At 34.4% G+C, this 13,319-nt stretch overlaps 2 protein-coding genes across 2 annotated transcripts in view; one reads left to right on the top strand and one right to left on the bottom strand.

The window, feature by feature from the left end:
• The window catches only part of LOC145232130 (midasin-like), a 64,012-nt gene that overhangs the window by 18,121 nt on the left and 32,572 nt on the right, over positions 1 to 13,319 (top strand). The window contains exons 31-42 of the mRNA XM_080096641.1: positions 1,015 to 1,221; positions 1,284 to 1,376; positions 3,733 to 3,843; positions 4,040 to 4,131; positions 4,203 to 4,330; positions 4,700 to 4,915; positions 5,379 to 5,584; positions 5,905 to 6,027; positions 7,785 to 7,982; positions 12,714 to 12,821; positions 12,892 to 13,083; positions 13,208 to 13,291. Coding sequence (XP_079952767.1) covers positions 1,015 to 1,221; positions 1,284 to 1,376; positions 3,733 to 3,843; positions 4,040 to 4,131; positions 4,203 to 4,330; positions 4,700 to 4,915; positions 5,379 to 5,584; positions 5,905 to 6,027; positions 7,785 to 7,982; positions 12,714 to 12,821; positions 12,892 to 13,083; positions 13,208 to 13,291 — 1,758 coding nt within the window. The remainder of the gene's footprint in view (positions 1 to 1,014; positions 1,222 to 1,283; positions 1,377 to 3,732; positions 3,844 to 4,039; positions 4,132 to 4,202; positions 4,331 to 4,699; positions 4,916 to 5,378; positions 5,585 to 5,904; positions 6,028 to 7,784; positions 7,983 to 12,713; positions 12,822 to 12,891; positions 13,084 to 13,207; positions 13,292 to 13,319) is intronic.
• Positions 8,207 to 11,721, bottom strand: LOC145232592 (toll-like receptor 9). Its single transcript, XM_080097254.1, has 12 exons — positions 11,473 to 11,721; positions 11,190 to 11,426; positions 10,923 to 11,112; positions 10,759 to 10,847; positions 10,524 to 10,687; positions 10,325 to 10,477; positions 9,762 to 9,935; positions 9,423 to 9,694; positions 8,932 to 9,135; positions 8,705 to 8,866; positions 8,441 to 8,569; positions 8,207 to 8,266 (listed from the first exon to the last, which is right to left on the bottom strand). The coding sequence occupies exons 1-12, from the start codon at positions 11,706 to 11,708 to the stop codon at positions 8,228 to 8,230; spliced, it is 2,049 nt and encodes a 682-aa protein (XP_079953380.1). The 5' UTR covers positions 11,709 to 11,721; the 3' UTR covers positions 8,207 to 8,227.

Raw genomic sequence — 13,319 nt, 5'->3', positions numbered from 1 at the left:
TCAACACCATAATTTTTTTGGTGGAAATCTCTGATGTTTTTTGCAGGAGTTATTGCACCTTTACACAATAGTTTCATTCCTGCGCACCATGGTTGGAAATTTAACACCCTCCATGTTTTTAGATCCGACCCTGCATGTAATATAACAGCAAATTTTGTAAAGTAGTCAGGTTTGCTAAGAAATTTAATGTTCACCAATCGAGTGTTTTTTCCTTTCCATTATGGTTATGTAGTTTCAATGTCAAACTATGGTTTTGTTGTTTGTTTATTGCATCACAGTGTAGATCAGGGGTCACGAAACTACGGCCCGCGACCACATTTTTTGGTTTGTCAAATCGCATTGATAACTTTGGAACATTTAAAAAATAATCTACTTCTTACGAAAGTTTTCCTGTGGCAATATGTAAAATTGATATTACCTTGTTTTATGGGATTACAACGCCCAGGATTGACCCAAAGCCAGTTTGTTACGTCACAAACAAGACTAAAAGTGTGAATTGTGCGCAAACAATTGCTTTGTTTGGTCACTTGTGACGTAATATACAAGCGTTGCTTGTAGATGAGACTAACTATGCAATTTAATAGTCGCATCACCAGATTTTTAATGGGATTATAGAAAGACCATATCTAAGGCCCATATCAAAATCGCCTTGCGGGTTAAGTTGGCAAAGACGGCGCTAGGGCATGTAAACTATCCGGCCCGCGCGAATTATTATTATATATATCCGGCCCGCAGTGAAAAAAGTTTGCTGACCCCTGGTATAGATAATACTTTAACTAAACATTTTCACCAAAGCAATGGTTGTCTGTGTAGTAATTTGGTTAGAATTTAATAATACTGCGAAAACGTTTCAAAATACATAATTTGGACACAGTGTATGCTTTTGTGCACTTTGGGTAGGTAGACTTTAAGGCCTATTTTTCTGTGCCATGGCAAAAAATATTCCCTGCTCTATTGGACTAAAAGTTTTAGTAATGGAGATAGTGTTTTAGTATTTTTTATGTTATGTTAAAGGTGCGTTCACATGTTGGTGAAGAAGACCAGAAAGAAAAAAGTCTGAAGCTGTTTGAATGGATTGATGGACCTTTAGTGGAAAGCATGTGTTCTGGGAATCATTTACTTGTTGATGAAATTTCTCTTGCAGATGATTCTGTGTTAGAAAGGCTTAATAGTGTTCTTGAGCCTGAAAGATGTCTAGTGATTCCTGATAAAATGTCCATGGTTTGTTCTGACTTGGCATGGATAAATTAAATTGGTAAAACAAAATAATTACGTGCTTTCAGAATTTAGATGGGGATGACTCTTTGATTGTTGCAAAACCTGGTTTTCAATTTTTATCCACAATGAATCCTGGAGGAGACTTTGGAAAGAAAGAGGTAATCCAATTTGTAGGTGTTGTCATCGGTCCTCAAAAAACTGTTGGTTGGGTAATTATGGGTCCCCTTCCCATCTTGATTTCACTCTTTTTTTTTCTGTTTTTTTCTTTTCTATTATTTTTTCTCTGGTGAAGTTTGTCCATGCACTTTTGGCATGAAATCTTTGGTGGATTTGAATAAAACTTTCACAGATGGTAGATATGGTCATGTGCCATCTGCTTAGTTTGACTCGATAGCCTATTATGTACCCCGCTAGCCCCCAAAATGTAAAACGTTTTTGTATGTTGCTGCGCACCCCAAACGAAAGATTCCTGTAGTGTAATAGTATAACAAAGGCAACAGAACATACGGTACTTGTGTTTGTGCAATACTTGGTGGACGGTTTTGCACGTGCCAACAGAGCGGTGTCAACAGCCGTATGACGTCAAAAGGGTTAATGAATGTTGCTAATAACACCTCTAGTGGTCAGAATTTCAAACATTGGCCAATTTGGATAAATTTTACATGACTGCTGATTGGGTCATTGTGGTTTCATATTTTAAACTTTTGTGTGTAGAACCCTACCAGTTGCCCCACTAACCCCCTAAAATGGGGTTTTCTAAACAGTGTAAGAATTAAATGAAATTTCAACAGTTTATGGAGTGTGCTATTTAAAGTTGTTAATTGTTGTGTTCAACCTTGTGACCCCAACATTCACCCCACTAGCCCCCCAAAATGGGTCAATTTTTGAAACAATGTTGGAATTGAATTAAATTTGAACAGCTTTTAGAGTGTGCTAATGATAGGTGTAGAATGTTGTGTTTAGCCCTGTGGCCCCAACATTAACCCCACTAACCCCTAAAATGGGTCAATTTTTAAACAATGTCTGAATTGAAAAAATTTGGACAGCTTGTAGAGTGTGCCATTTATAAATGTCGATTGTTATGTTCAACCTTGTAGCCCTTTCATTTACCCCACTACCCCCTACAATCGTCTGCAATTTGCCATTAATAGGAGCTTATTGTTGTGTTTTAGCCTTTTTTCTCTGCTAGAGAAAAACCTTCATAAATGTATGAATGGAATGCAATTTGAATAGTTTGTACTTTATATCAGGCTACTCAAACTTTCTTGTTCTGCGACCCCATTTTAAAACATAAATTTCTACGCGACCCCTTGATGCGTAAGCCCAGAGGTGCACAACCTTTTCGTTATTGCAGCCGCACCACATATCTTTATTTCAGCAATGGTCGCCAATTGCCGGCTTGCTTGTGTTTTAAAATTACTGATCTAAAGGAATACATATATAAACAGGGTTGCCATACCGTCCTTATTTCTAAGATTTGTCCTTATTTTGAAGGGCAATGTCTTAGAAAAGTTCATTTTCCTTATTTCTAAGAAATGTCCTTATTTTCAACATTTTCTACGAACATGGGGTTGCTGGAACAGATTGTTTCTGGCCAAAATATTGCATATGATATGTCATGGCTCGTGTCAATGCAAAGATTTGTTCAAAAACACTTGTTTGTTTTGTATCAAAATTTAATATGTCGAGTGTCCTTATTTTTGGTTTCAAGTCAATGGCAAACCTGTATATATACCATCTAATGGCGCCTAAAAAAACTTGATACACAGATTGACAGTCTGAGCTTTTATGATGTCATAATCAATATTGTGACGCTTGTGGTATCTGCTTTTTCGCATTGTTTGCACACAATAGGCATAAATCAGTCTGGCGCAAATGGCTACTAGGCTGGTATTGGTAATACTCTTTTAAGTTCTACAAAATGTGTTTAGAGCAATAAATGTACGCATATATACCATTTATTGTGAATAATAACGCATAATGTTTCGGGACCCCAAAATTATATTCGGCCACCCCAATTGGGATCTCAACCCACAGTTTGAGAAGCCCTGCTTTATATAACATATTTAGTTATGCTCAGCACTGATTATTGTGTTTTACAACAACAAACTTTCTCATGGTTATCTCTTGAAATGTGTTGTTTACAACTTTGCATGTGTGAGGACCCATGAGTTTCTGCTTGCACAAACAACCAAGGTTGCAAAAGACAGTGGCTGATATGGGACCCAATATAAAATAAGTGCAGAAAATATATTAATGTTTTAAAATAGGTTATAGTGTATATATATGCAAGGGCAATATGTGCTAAGTCACCCTTCTAGTTAAACATCTTACTGCTAAAGTTTGTAGCAGTAAATTCCCTTACAATTGTACATCCAAACATCATGCCACAATAACGGATACCCCTGATAAACTGTTTAACATTCCAGGTTACCGCACATGCCTGTTTGGTATGTTTTTTTAGGTTATTTAACATTAATTTCTTTATCAGTTTAGTTATATGAACTGTTTTAGCTTTCCCCTGCACTCCGCAACAGATTGACAGAAATATGGTGTGATGTGATTCATGATAATGAAGATCTTACCAGGATTGTTGAACACAATTTGCTAATAACTCAACATGGCGTAAGTAATATATAAGAGTCATGACCAATTCTAATACTACAATATAACAAACATCTAGTTACGGGTCTTAATTTGCCAGCAAATTTGTTGATTGAAAGTACCACTATGCTATGTGTCTGCACATACAGCAGTCCAAGATATACCTTTTTAACTTTAAGAATTATTTTAAGCACAAAATATGCTGTAATTTTTTCAGAATGGAGCAGTTGGTCTTCACTATCCCAAAGTTTATGCAAAACTTATCGTGGATTTTGTTAACTGGTTTAAGTCAACGTCGTTTGGCAAAAGGTTGTTACAAATACTGATTATAATTATTATCATTTTTAGCACCGTATTCATGATTTCAAAAATATTTTCAGATTTGTGATTTCTGTTCGTGATCTTCTGACGTTGGCAAAGTTTGTGAGTTTGTCATGTGATAAAATGGATCTTCCAAGTTGTTATATTCATGCTGTATGTTTGGTGTATGTAGATGGGATAGGATCAGGTGAGAGTTATGCTTTTTAAACACAGTAAAAGTTAATTAATAAACATTTAAATTTCTTATTTTGTAACACATATTTAATGGGGTAATTTTCCTGAAGTATCCAACTAACGATTTAGTGGATCTTTCTCACATGGAGGCAAAGTTATTAAAGTAGGGGTACATTAAAATTGTCAAGAAGCATTTCAAAAATGTGTACATGTGTAAACAAGAACTGTTTTTTTGTAGGATAACTATTGCCTTGTAAAGTATCAACGACTATCATTAAAAGTTCTTAATTTTGGCACCAATTATGATATGGCAACATGATTTATGTGGATTATTACAATGTATGCTAAGGTCAGATTGATATATTTCTGTGTTTTATTTTAGGTTTATCGGGTGGTTTTGCTTCTCAGAGTAAAGAAGCTCGCTCGGAATGTTTAAAGTTTCTTATTAAACAGTTAACTGAGTGTGACCAATTCACCTCATTATCACAAACAAGTCTTAGCTGGTTGCAGTGTGAAATGAATGGTTCTACAATTACACCATTTAAGACGTATACAGATGACTGCTTGTTTGGAATGGGACCTTTTTCTGTTGAAAAAGGTAGAACTTACTTAAGCAGAGTTTGGGTGTGATGTTAAACAAACAGCAACAAATTCTACTTTAAATCTGTTACTTGTGATACCAAATGCTTACTTTACATCAGGGGCCAGCAACCTTTAAAACAATGAGTGCCAAAAGACATTTCAAAATAATAATTGCTTCTTTTGACAATATTTTTATGTGTAATAGTGGTTTGTTTAAGTTGGTTTGAAAGTGATCAGATAGCATCCAGTTTTTCTGTGAAAGCTTGGTTTTTAGGATCATTATATTAAAACAAACATGGTAATAGCTCAAATTATATTAAAAAGTACTTAAACATATAACTTTAGAATCACATCATTAGTTTTTATTTTAGTTGCTGTATAATGACTGGGGTAAAAAATTTAGATTTTATAGATACTTTTTTTAACTTTTGGTGTCCGACCATATGGCAAAAATAATTTATTATAAATTTTGTCTCCAGGTAAATGTGTGATTCCAGATGATATTCAATTTACATTTGATGCGCACACAACTTCCCACAATGCCTTGAGGGTGGTAAGAGCTCTTCAACTTCCAAGACCAATATTACTTGAAGGTTCGCCAGGTGGAGGAAAAACCAGTCTTGTCACAGCTATTGCAAAATTTTCAGGACATCATCTGGTCAGGATTAACCTTTCAGAACAGACGGTGGGCAAATTACTACACACAAATAAGGAAATGGTTTGAAAGTAATAGTCAAAACTGATATAACTAAACTGTTGCACCAGTAAACTTGTTAGAAAACATTGGTGCAGTCGAACTGATACACATCCCATAAGTTTTGTCTATTGTTTCTTGAAGTGTTGACAACATGTTTTGCTTTAACCGAATGATTGTGGCTAGTCTGGTGCTTGTAGGTAGTGTGTTCAACATTCGCTACTACAGACATGCATTACAAATTTTTCTTCACAATTACTTAGTGGTTAGGTCAATAGTTTATATTTGCACAAAAAGTTCTTGTTCTTAAGGATGCATCCGATTTATTTGGTGAAGACCTGCCTGTGGAACATGGTTTGGGTGGTGAATTTTCATGGAGAGACGGGCCTTTGCTAAGTGCACTAAAAGCTGGCCACTGGGTGGTGCTCGATGAGGTAAAAGTTGTGTAAAAAAAGTTACAAAGTTGTGAGTTTACCTGGCCACTATAAGGATTGTGATTTTTTGCCACACAGATGTCTCTTTTAGGCTCTAAATCAGGGGTGGGCAACCTTTGTTACTGTGGGGCCAAATACAATTGCCAAAATTAGATCGCGGGCCACACCTGTGTATAACACAAGGTGATTTTTCTTTGTTGCTTATCAAATATGCTTAACTACAAGTTACATCGCATTTGAATCTAGCCACATATTGCCAGGTCTCAGAAAAAATAGTACCAGGCGCATTAATCTGCTCAAAAATATATAATAGTTGAACTTGTTTGCCAGGACATTTGAAATCCAAGGGTCTATGCGGGCCGCTCAACCTTTAATCAAGGGCCGCATTTGGCCCGCGGGCCGCAGTTTGCCCACCCCTGCTATAATGGAAGGTGGTATTGAAGTTTAGCTTAAAATGTTTTTCATACAGAAATGCATTGTTTAAACACTTTTGGCATCATAAATTTCACATGTATGCAAGTTATAAATCGAAAGTAGATTGAAAGAGGAAGGCAGTCATGGATTTTACACAGAAAGAGTTTATTTGGTGCCTAGGATTTGAGTGCTGTGTGGGCTATCTAGGAATAAACTTTTAAAAAAATTACAAGAGGAATAAGTAACTTTAAAATCTTATCAAAAGCTTTTCGTAATAGCTCAAGACTATTACAAAGCAACTTGTTAAATGTAAAAGAAATAAATGTGTAGACCAGGGGTGGCCAACCGGTCAAAGCCGAAGAGCCATATTTTTTATTGTGTTACCACAAAGAGCCACATTATACACATAAGCACATTTGTTAAATGACTCGTCCCTTCCTCACACACGGAGACCTGTGCTTAGCCAGATCTATTCTAAATGTCGCACACCAACATAATAATGACACAATTTGACTTGTACAGACCACGGGCTAGTCATTTTCAACAATAAATGGTCAGTGCAAACACTGTCTCTCACACAAAACTCTCATTTCAAAGAATCCATCAAACAAAAACATATGAATTAAAATACCCCTTTTTTCATTTGAGATTCATTTCTGGTGAATTGCTAAAATATTTTTTCATTGCCAATTTGAAGGCTAACTTGACCAAAATTGTTTATTTAAAAGATTTTCCCTGCTGAAAAAACTTGCGGTATTTTCATCTAACGCGCACGCGCCCCAAACACCTAACGCGCATGTGCCCCAAGTGCAAAGTGGCGAAACTAAATTCATTGCGACGTCATTAATGCATTCACCACCCACAATCGCTCAATTCAAACCCAACACAAACTGCCGATAAAATATAACATTCGTCATAACCCGAAAAACAAATGCATTATTTACTTTGGAACACATTTGTTGTAAATATCGCTGTTGCTTTGTGTCTCATTCGCATTGTACGCAACAATGAGCAACCATTCATTGTTCACAATTAAATATATGCCATCATAATCAAGCCGTTTGCCACATAAAGTTGCAGTTTTAAGGCAAGGTTTGTGTCCATGCCGATAATAAGTTTGTTCAAAAGCAAAATTGTTAAAGCTTTACTTTAAATTTAACGATTTTTGTACCAGATCGCCACATACTTACCCAAATATACACAATGGCTCCAAACTTCGACAAAAACTTAAGAGCCGCATAAAACCAGGCGAAGAGCCGCGGGTTGGCCACCCCTGGTGTAGACTTTATAGACAGGTAATAAACATTTTATAACGTAACAAGTTGTTTCTTCATTATTTTTAGTTGAATCTTGCATCACAGTCTGTATTGGAGAGCTTAAACAGTGTTTTTGACCACCGTGGAGAAATTTACATTCCTGATTTGGGTCAAACATTTACTGTTAATCATGATAAAACAAGGATATTTGCTTGCCAAAATCCTTTACAGGAAGGTGGTGGAAGAAAGGGTCTTCCCAAAAGTTTTCTGAATCGATTTACCCAGGTAGGTTAGATATATCTTTTTAAACCTTTTTACTTTTTATAGCATGGTTGAGATACTAGTTTTGACAACTTCTTATTGTACTAGTTTAAAAACTTTTTGTTAAACATTCTACTTTTTACTGCTTCTTTAATAGGCACATCAAAATCACAACAAAAACAACTTGAACATCAAATCACAAGCAATAAATACAATAGAAATAAATACAAACTATAAACATGGTTTAATAGAATACTTTCAAGTTGAACTCAGTAGCCATAGAGAGGATAGTAAGATGTGTCGGTCATCTAAAAAAAGTTTCAGTTTTTTTAAGGGTTTTGAAGTCTTGTTTAAACTTTACTTTCCAAGATAACAAAACTTAAATCTCAGGTTAACATCACAAAATTCTCTGACAAGTGATATATATTGGTCTCTTATAAACATTGCCACAAACTGTGCATGTTTTCTGCGCATATACTTACATTTAACATGCTTTCATAGTCATAGTATGCTTTGTCACAAGTAAAATCATCAAACAAGTTGACAAGGTCATTTTCATTGTGCCGGATGCAGTAGTATGTGAAAAGATTTAATATGCTTGGTTTGATTTCCTGTTTGACAAATTATTTGTTTAAGGGAACATCACAGGGTCACATACATACAGAAATACATTTTCCCTAAATTTTAAATCAACTTAATTTAAAAACTTGTTAGAGACAAAAAACAGCAAATTTACTGTTTCTTACCAATCTTGGATCTGCTTTCTCTTTTTGAGCAAAATTTTTAAGCCATGCTTTAATGTACAAGTAAGATTGAAACTCTTCTGATGTTTCATTACATGGACATTTAAATGCATTGTACTTGAAGTTAATAAAGGTTAAACTTTCCATGTTTTCCAACAGCTCATCCTGCAAAAAACCTTATTGGTTCTTTTCTTGTTAAATTTTGTTGTAAAAACTCCATTGAGTAATACCTGTACATGTGTTATGGTATTACTATTGAAGTCTATTTGTTGAATTTTGGGCATCAGTATATGCAATGGTTTAGTTCCTAATGTTGTCAACTTGTTCTGGCCCATATCAAGTATCTCAAGGTTGGGAAAAGGACTGGTAAAAAAATCTTTTATGTCATTGTTTTTCAGTTTCAATGTGACTAGTTGATCAAGGTTTTCAAAAGCCTGAAAATCAAAAGAGTGTATTTTGTGAAATCTTAATTCTGCATAAAAATCAGCTGTATTGGTGTAAAACATTACGACAGAGAAAAAAGATGACCTAAACATTTGCACATAATTAAGAGATATACAGTATTTGTATGTTACATTGGTAAACTATTCAACCGTGACACCAAATATATTTTGGGTTAACTGCAACCATTATTAGAATTTTTATATTAATGTACATCCTTGACACAGCTGCTTTTAATTGCAACAAACCAATTTTAAGTAATTTACTAATGTTTACTTACATGAATTGAAATGTTTGCACTGTTCTCACTGACATCAAGAAATTTTAAATTTGTAAGATTGCCAAAAACTGGCCTTTGACCAATTTCTATCAGGTTTCTATCCATAATCAGAGTGCTTAAGTTTTGGCAACAGCGGTCAAAGTCTGACATAGTTACTTCTCCGATAAAGTTGTTGCTTAATTTTAGTGTTTCTAGAGCAGGAAGATTTGAAAGGTCTGGTATCCAAGTGAAATTGCAGTCATTGAGATTAAGCATTGTTAGGTGCATCATTGCTATGTAAGAATAAAACATTTTTAAAATTTTGTTTTTTCATGCACATACACTTTTTGTCATTCTTACTAATATTAAACTGCAAATCAATAAGATTTAAATTTTTAGAAAGATCAAGTTGTTGAAGACTTTGTATTTCTCTAAACATATTCGGGTAAATATATGTAAGATCATTGTTTGACAAATCCAAAACTTGAAGTAAAGGTAATGGAAAAGTTCCAATCACTTGTTGTATTTGATTGCCTGCCAAATAAATTGAAAATAAGTTCAAGACATTTTTACTTGAGTACTTTTTGTCTCATTTAGCAATTTACTGGTGGCAACAATGGTTTTGTTTTCTGGGTGTAACTTTGATGTTTACAAGTTGTAACCAGTGGTGGGATTCAGCCGGTTCGCATCATTTCTATAGAACTGCCTCACAGAATTTTATGAAATCAGCGAACGGGTTAGCACTACTGGTTACTGTCAATGGACTTTTTGTAACAGGACCAGCTGAAAAATATGACTTTTGTTGTAGAATCGGTTGACAGAAAATTTGAATCTCACCACTGGTTGTAACCACCACACTTATAATATCATCTGTCAGCTTATTAGATGAATTTTGTTTAATATTTTATGTTAAAATAACTTACCTGCTAAACTCAACTCTTTTAAACTGTCCAGTCCAATAAATGATGATGTGTTGATTTGTGTCAATTTGTTATTGTCAAAATACAAATGTTTGAGTAGATTTCTGGTTCCATTGCTATAAAATGCAGATTGCTCTATTGTTGTGATACCTTGACCTGATAAAAGTTCAAAAGGGTTTTATGTGTGGGCTTTATGGTTTTATAGTAGTGGCATTACCTGTTAGATTTAATGATGTGATATGTTGCATATTTGAAAAAGCTTTCTTTTCAATGGTTGCAAGTTTGTTTCCATATATATTTAATATCTCTAAATATGGGGGAAAAACAGGAAAACTTGAAAGTTTGTTGTAACTGATATCCAAATACCTGGACCAATAAAAACAGAAATGTGCTTAAATGGAATTTATTAAAATTGATTTTATTCCAACAGACTAAACCTTAAACTTTGTAGTTGTTGAAGATCAAGATTTTTGCCATTTTGTAGTCCAACCCCACTTAAGTGCAACTCACTCAATTTGGGCATGTTCTGAATACATATATTGGTGTTCGTTTTGTTCAAATTTTGTTTATTTTTAATCTTAGGTAGGTTTCCAAAACATACCTTAAAACCAGACTGTACTTCAACAAGTTTGGTATTATTAAGATAAAGCTTTGTTAGATTTAAAAACAATAGTTTTGTGAGGTTTTGACTGTCAATTTTGTTTCCAGAAAAATCCAGCACTTTCAATTGTGTGCTAAAGGGTGTTTTGTCAGTGGAGTTAAATATCTGTAATGGTTTCTTCAAATAGCATCTGTCAAAAGAAAAAAAGTTAAATTTTCTTTCCTCTAACATTGACATTTAAACTAATCACAGAAAAATCACAACCACCTTCTAGCGTTTAACTGTTCAAGGTTAGTCAAGTGTTTCCACAAATTTTCACTGCTAACATTGTTGTCCCACAGAGTATATGAAATGTCAATCTCTGTCAAATTGTGTAAGTCATTAAAAGCACCATCTTCAATTTGCCGCTTACGTATTCCTGTTCCAATGCCATCAGACATATCCAAATGATGTAACATTGTTAATCCATTGAAACATGCACTAAAGTATAAATTCTTACAAGTACTATAAAAGTAAACAAATAAACTTGTGGAAAAAACGCTTTTCCAACCTGGTGATTCTTTTGATTCCAACACCAGCAATCAAAAGTTTTTGCAGACTTGTTGGCAATGATATAGATGACAACTCTTTTATCCTGGTGTTGTAAGATATGTCAAGCTCCTCCAGATTGCTGAGTGGTCCAAGGTTCGGGATATATTGAAGTTGATTATGATCAAGTAACAGAGAATGCAGATTTCGTAGCATAGTAAAGCTATCCACCTTGATGAAGTGCAACCTAAATTTCATCACAAAATTAGTAAACCGAGTAAAAATGATAGTTGCCGTAAGTTGGTAAAAAGCCTAAAATCCAGAAAACATAATCCAGAAAACAAACCTGTTGTATGATAAGTACAAATCTTTTATACGTCGTGCTTTGTCAGCCTGAATTTGATGAAATTCATCTGTAATCTTTGTCAGCATATTGTGTCTGATATCAAATCGAATCAATGCACGATTATTTTCATGTCTCTTTATATGTTTGTGATTCTCATTCTTTTGAGTTTGATCATTCTTCAAGTAATAAATATTTTTTGATGTGCAATCATAATTAATAGCCAATGTGCCCCATAGTTCTGTCCTTGTTTGATTGCAATGCAAACTTGTAAAAAATGCATCTTCTTCCGAGTATAGAGGTGTTGAAGAACAAACATTTAAAAGAAAACTAAGAAACACAAAACTCCATAATCTCAACATGTTAACTTGGATTTTTAAAAGTATCTTCGAATTCTTGTTCGTTTTTAGCAAGCAGTGTCACTTTAGTTGACTCTTTGGCAAACGATAAAATTACTATGAGTCCAGAGTGTTGTGATTGTAATTTATGAATGACAGTTGTGGTTCCTTTCTTCTTACTGACCTCATTGTAAATTACCTAACTGGAAAGTAATAGGAAACAATTGAATTTCAATTTTGCAATCAATTGGTGTTGTTGGCTGCCCTGAAACTGATTGTGATTTGAAGATAAGAAGTTGTAAATTTGACGCCTGCACGGGTCCACGATTGACGACCTGAATCACTTTTTAGCCCTATGTGCGTCACAAACTGTAATTGCAGTCAATTCATTAGCAAAAAGCCAGACTTCTAGACGTCATTTTTTGACGTAATTTGAAAATTCAAGCCTATTTTAAACTTTACCCTCACTAAAGCCGGAAGTAAGTTTTCCATGTTTGTTTGAACTTTCAAAAGTTGTGTGGTCAACCCTAAGTTTAATGTCACGCTTTATTGTTCTGTTTCACAACCTTTGATATTTTGAAGGTGTATGTCAGAAATCTCACAAACTCAGATTTGTTTTTGATTCTCATGAAACGATTTCCAGAAATAACGTCGGAATTGCTTCATAAAATGATTCAGTTCAATACTTTGGTGAGTTGAAACACATGCATGGAAATGTAGCTCACAAAGTACTACTTGATTAAAGTGTGTAAATGTTTAGGTTCAGTCTCAGATTGTGGTTGAACGATCCTGGGCACATCTTGGTTCACCATGGGAATTTAATTTGCGTGACATGACTTGCTGGTGCACTCTGGTGGCGGATGATGTTGCAAAAGGTTTACATGAAGATGCTTCAAAACATATGTACTTGGTTTACATTGAGAGACTTAGAACCGATGCTGACAGAAAAAAGGTAACATGTGTAAAATTTTCAGTGTGATGTATGCAGGTTTTTTTGTGTATTTGCACATTTAAAAGATAAGACATTGTTTTTTGGTGAGAAAGAAAAAAATAACTAAAAATGTATTTTTTTTTAGATGGAAAATTTATTTTTCCAAACTTTTCATACTCATGCTTACCAACCATCTGCAAACTTTTACATTACTAATGACTTTGTACAGGTAAAAAACACAATTATTATGGTTTACT

This window comes from Phallusia mammillata, chromosome 6 (genome assembly GCF_965637545.1).
Source record: "Phallusia mammillata chromosome 6, kaPhaMamm4.hap1.1, whole genome shotgun sequence".
Taxonomy (NCBI): Eukaryota; Metazoa; Chordata; class Ascidiacea; order Phlebobranchia; family Ascidiidae; genus Phallusia; species Phallusia mammillata.
Note: the sequence above shows the minus strand (reverse complement) of the source record. Positions and strands in the feature narration are given on the sequence as shown.

Excerpts from the sequence above, each read along its gene's own strand:
- LOC145232592 (XM_080097254.1), bottom strand. The coding sequence starts at position 11,708 with ATGAAATTTAGGTTGCACTTCATCAAGGTGGATAGCTTTACTATGCTA. Across the intron at positions 10,478-10,523 it reads AACAGGTAATGCCACTACTA|GTCAAGGTATCACAACAATA; the intron begins TAAAACCATAAA and ends AACTTTTATCAG. Across the intron at positions 9,695-9,761 it reads TGATTTGCAGTTTAATATTA|CAATGATGCACCTAACAATG; the intron begins GTAAGAATGACA and ends ATTCTTACATAG.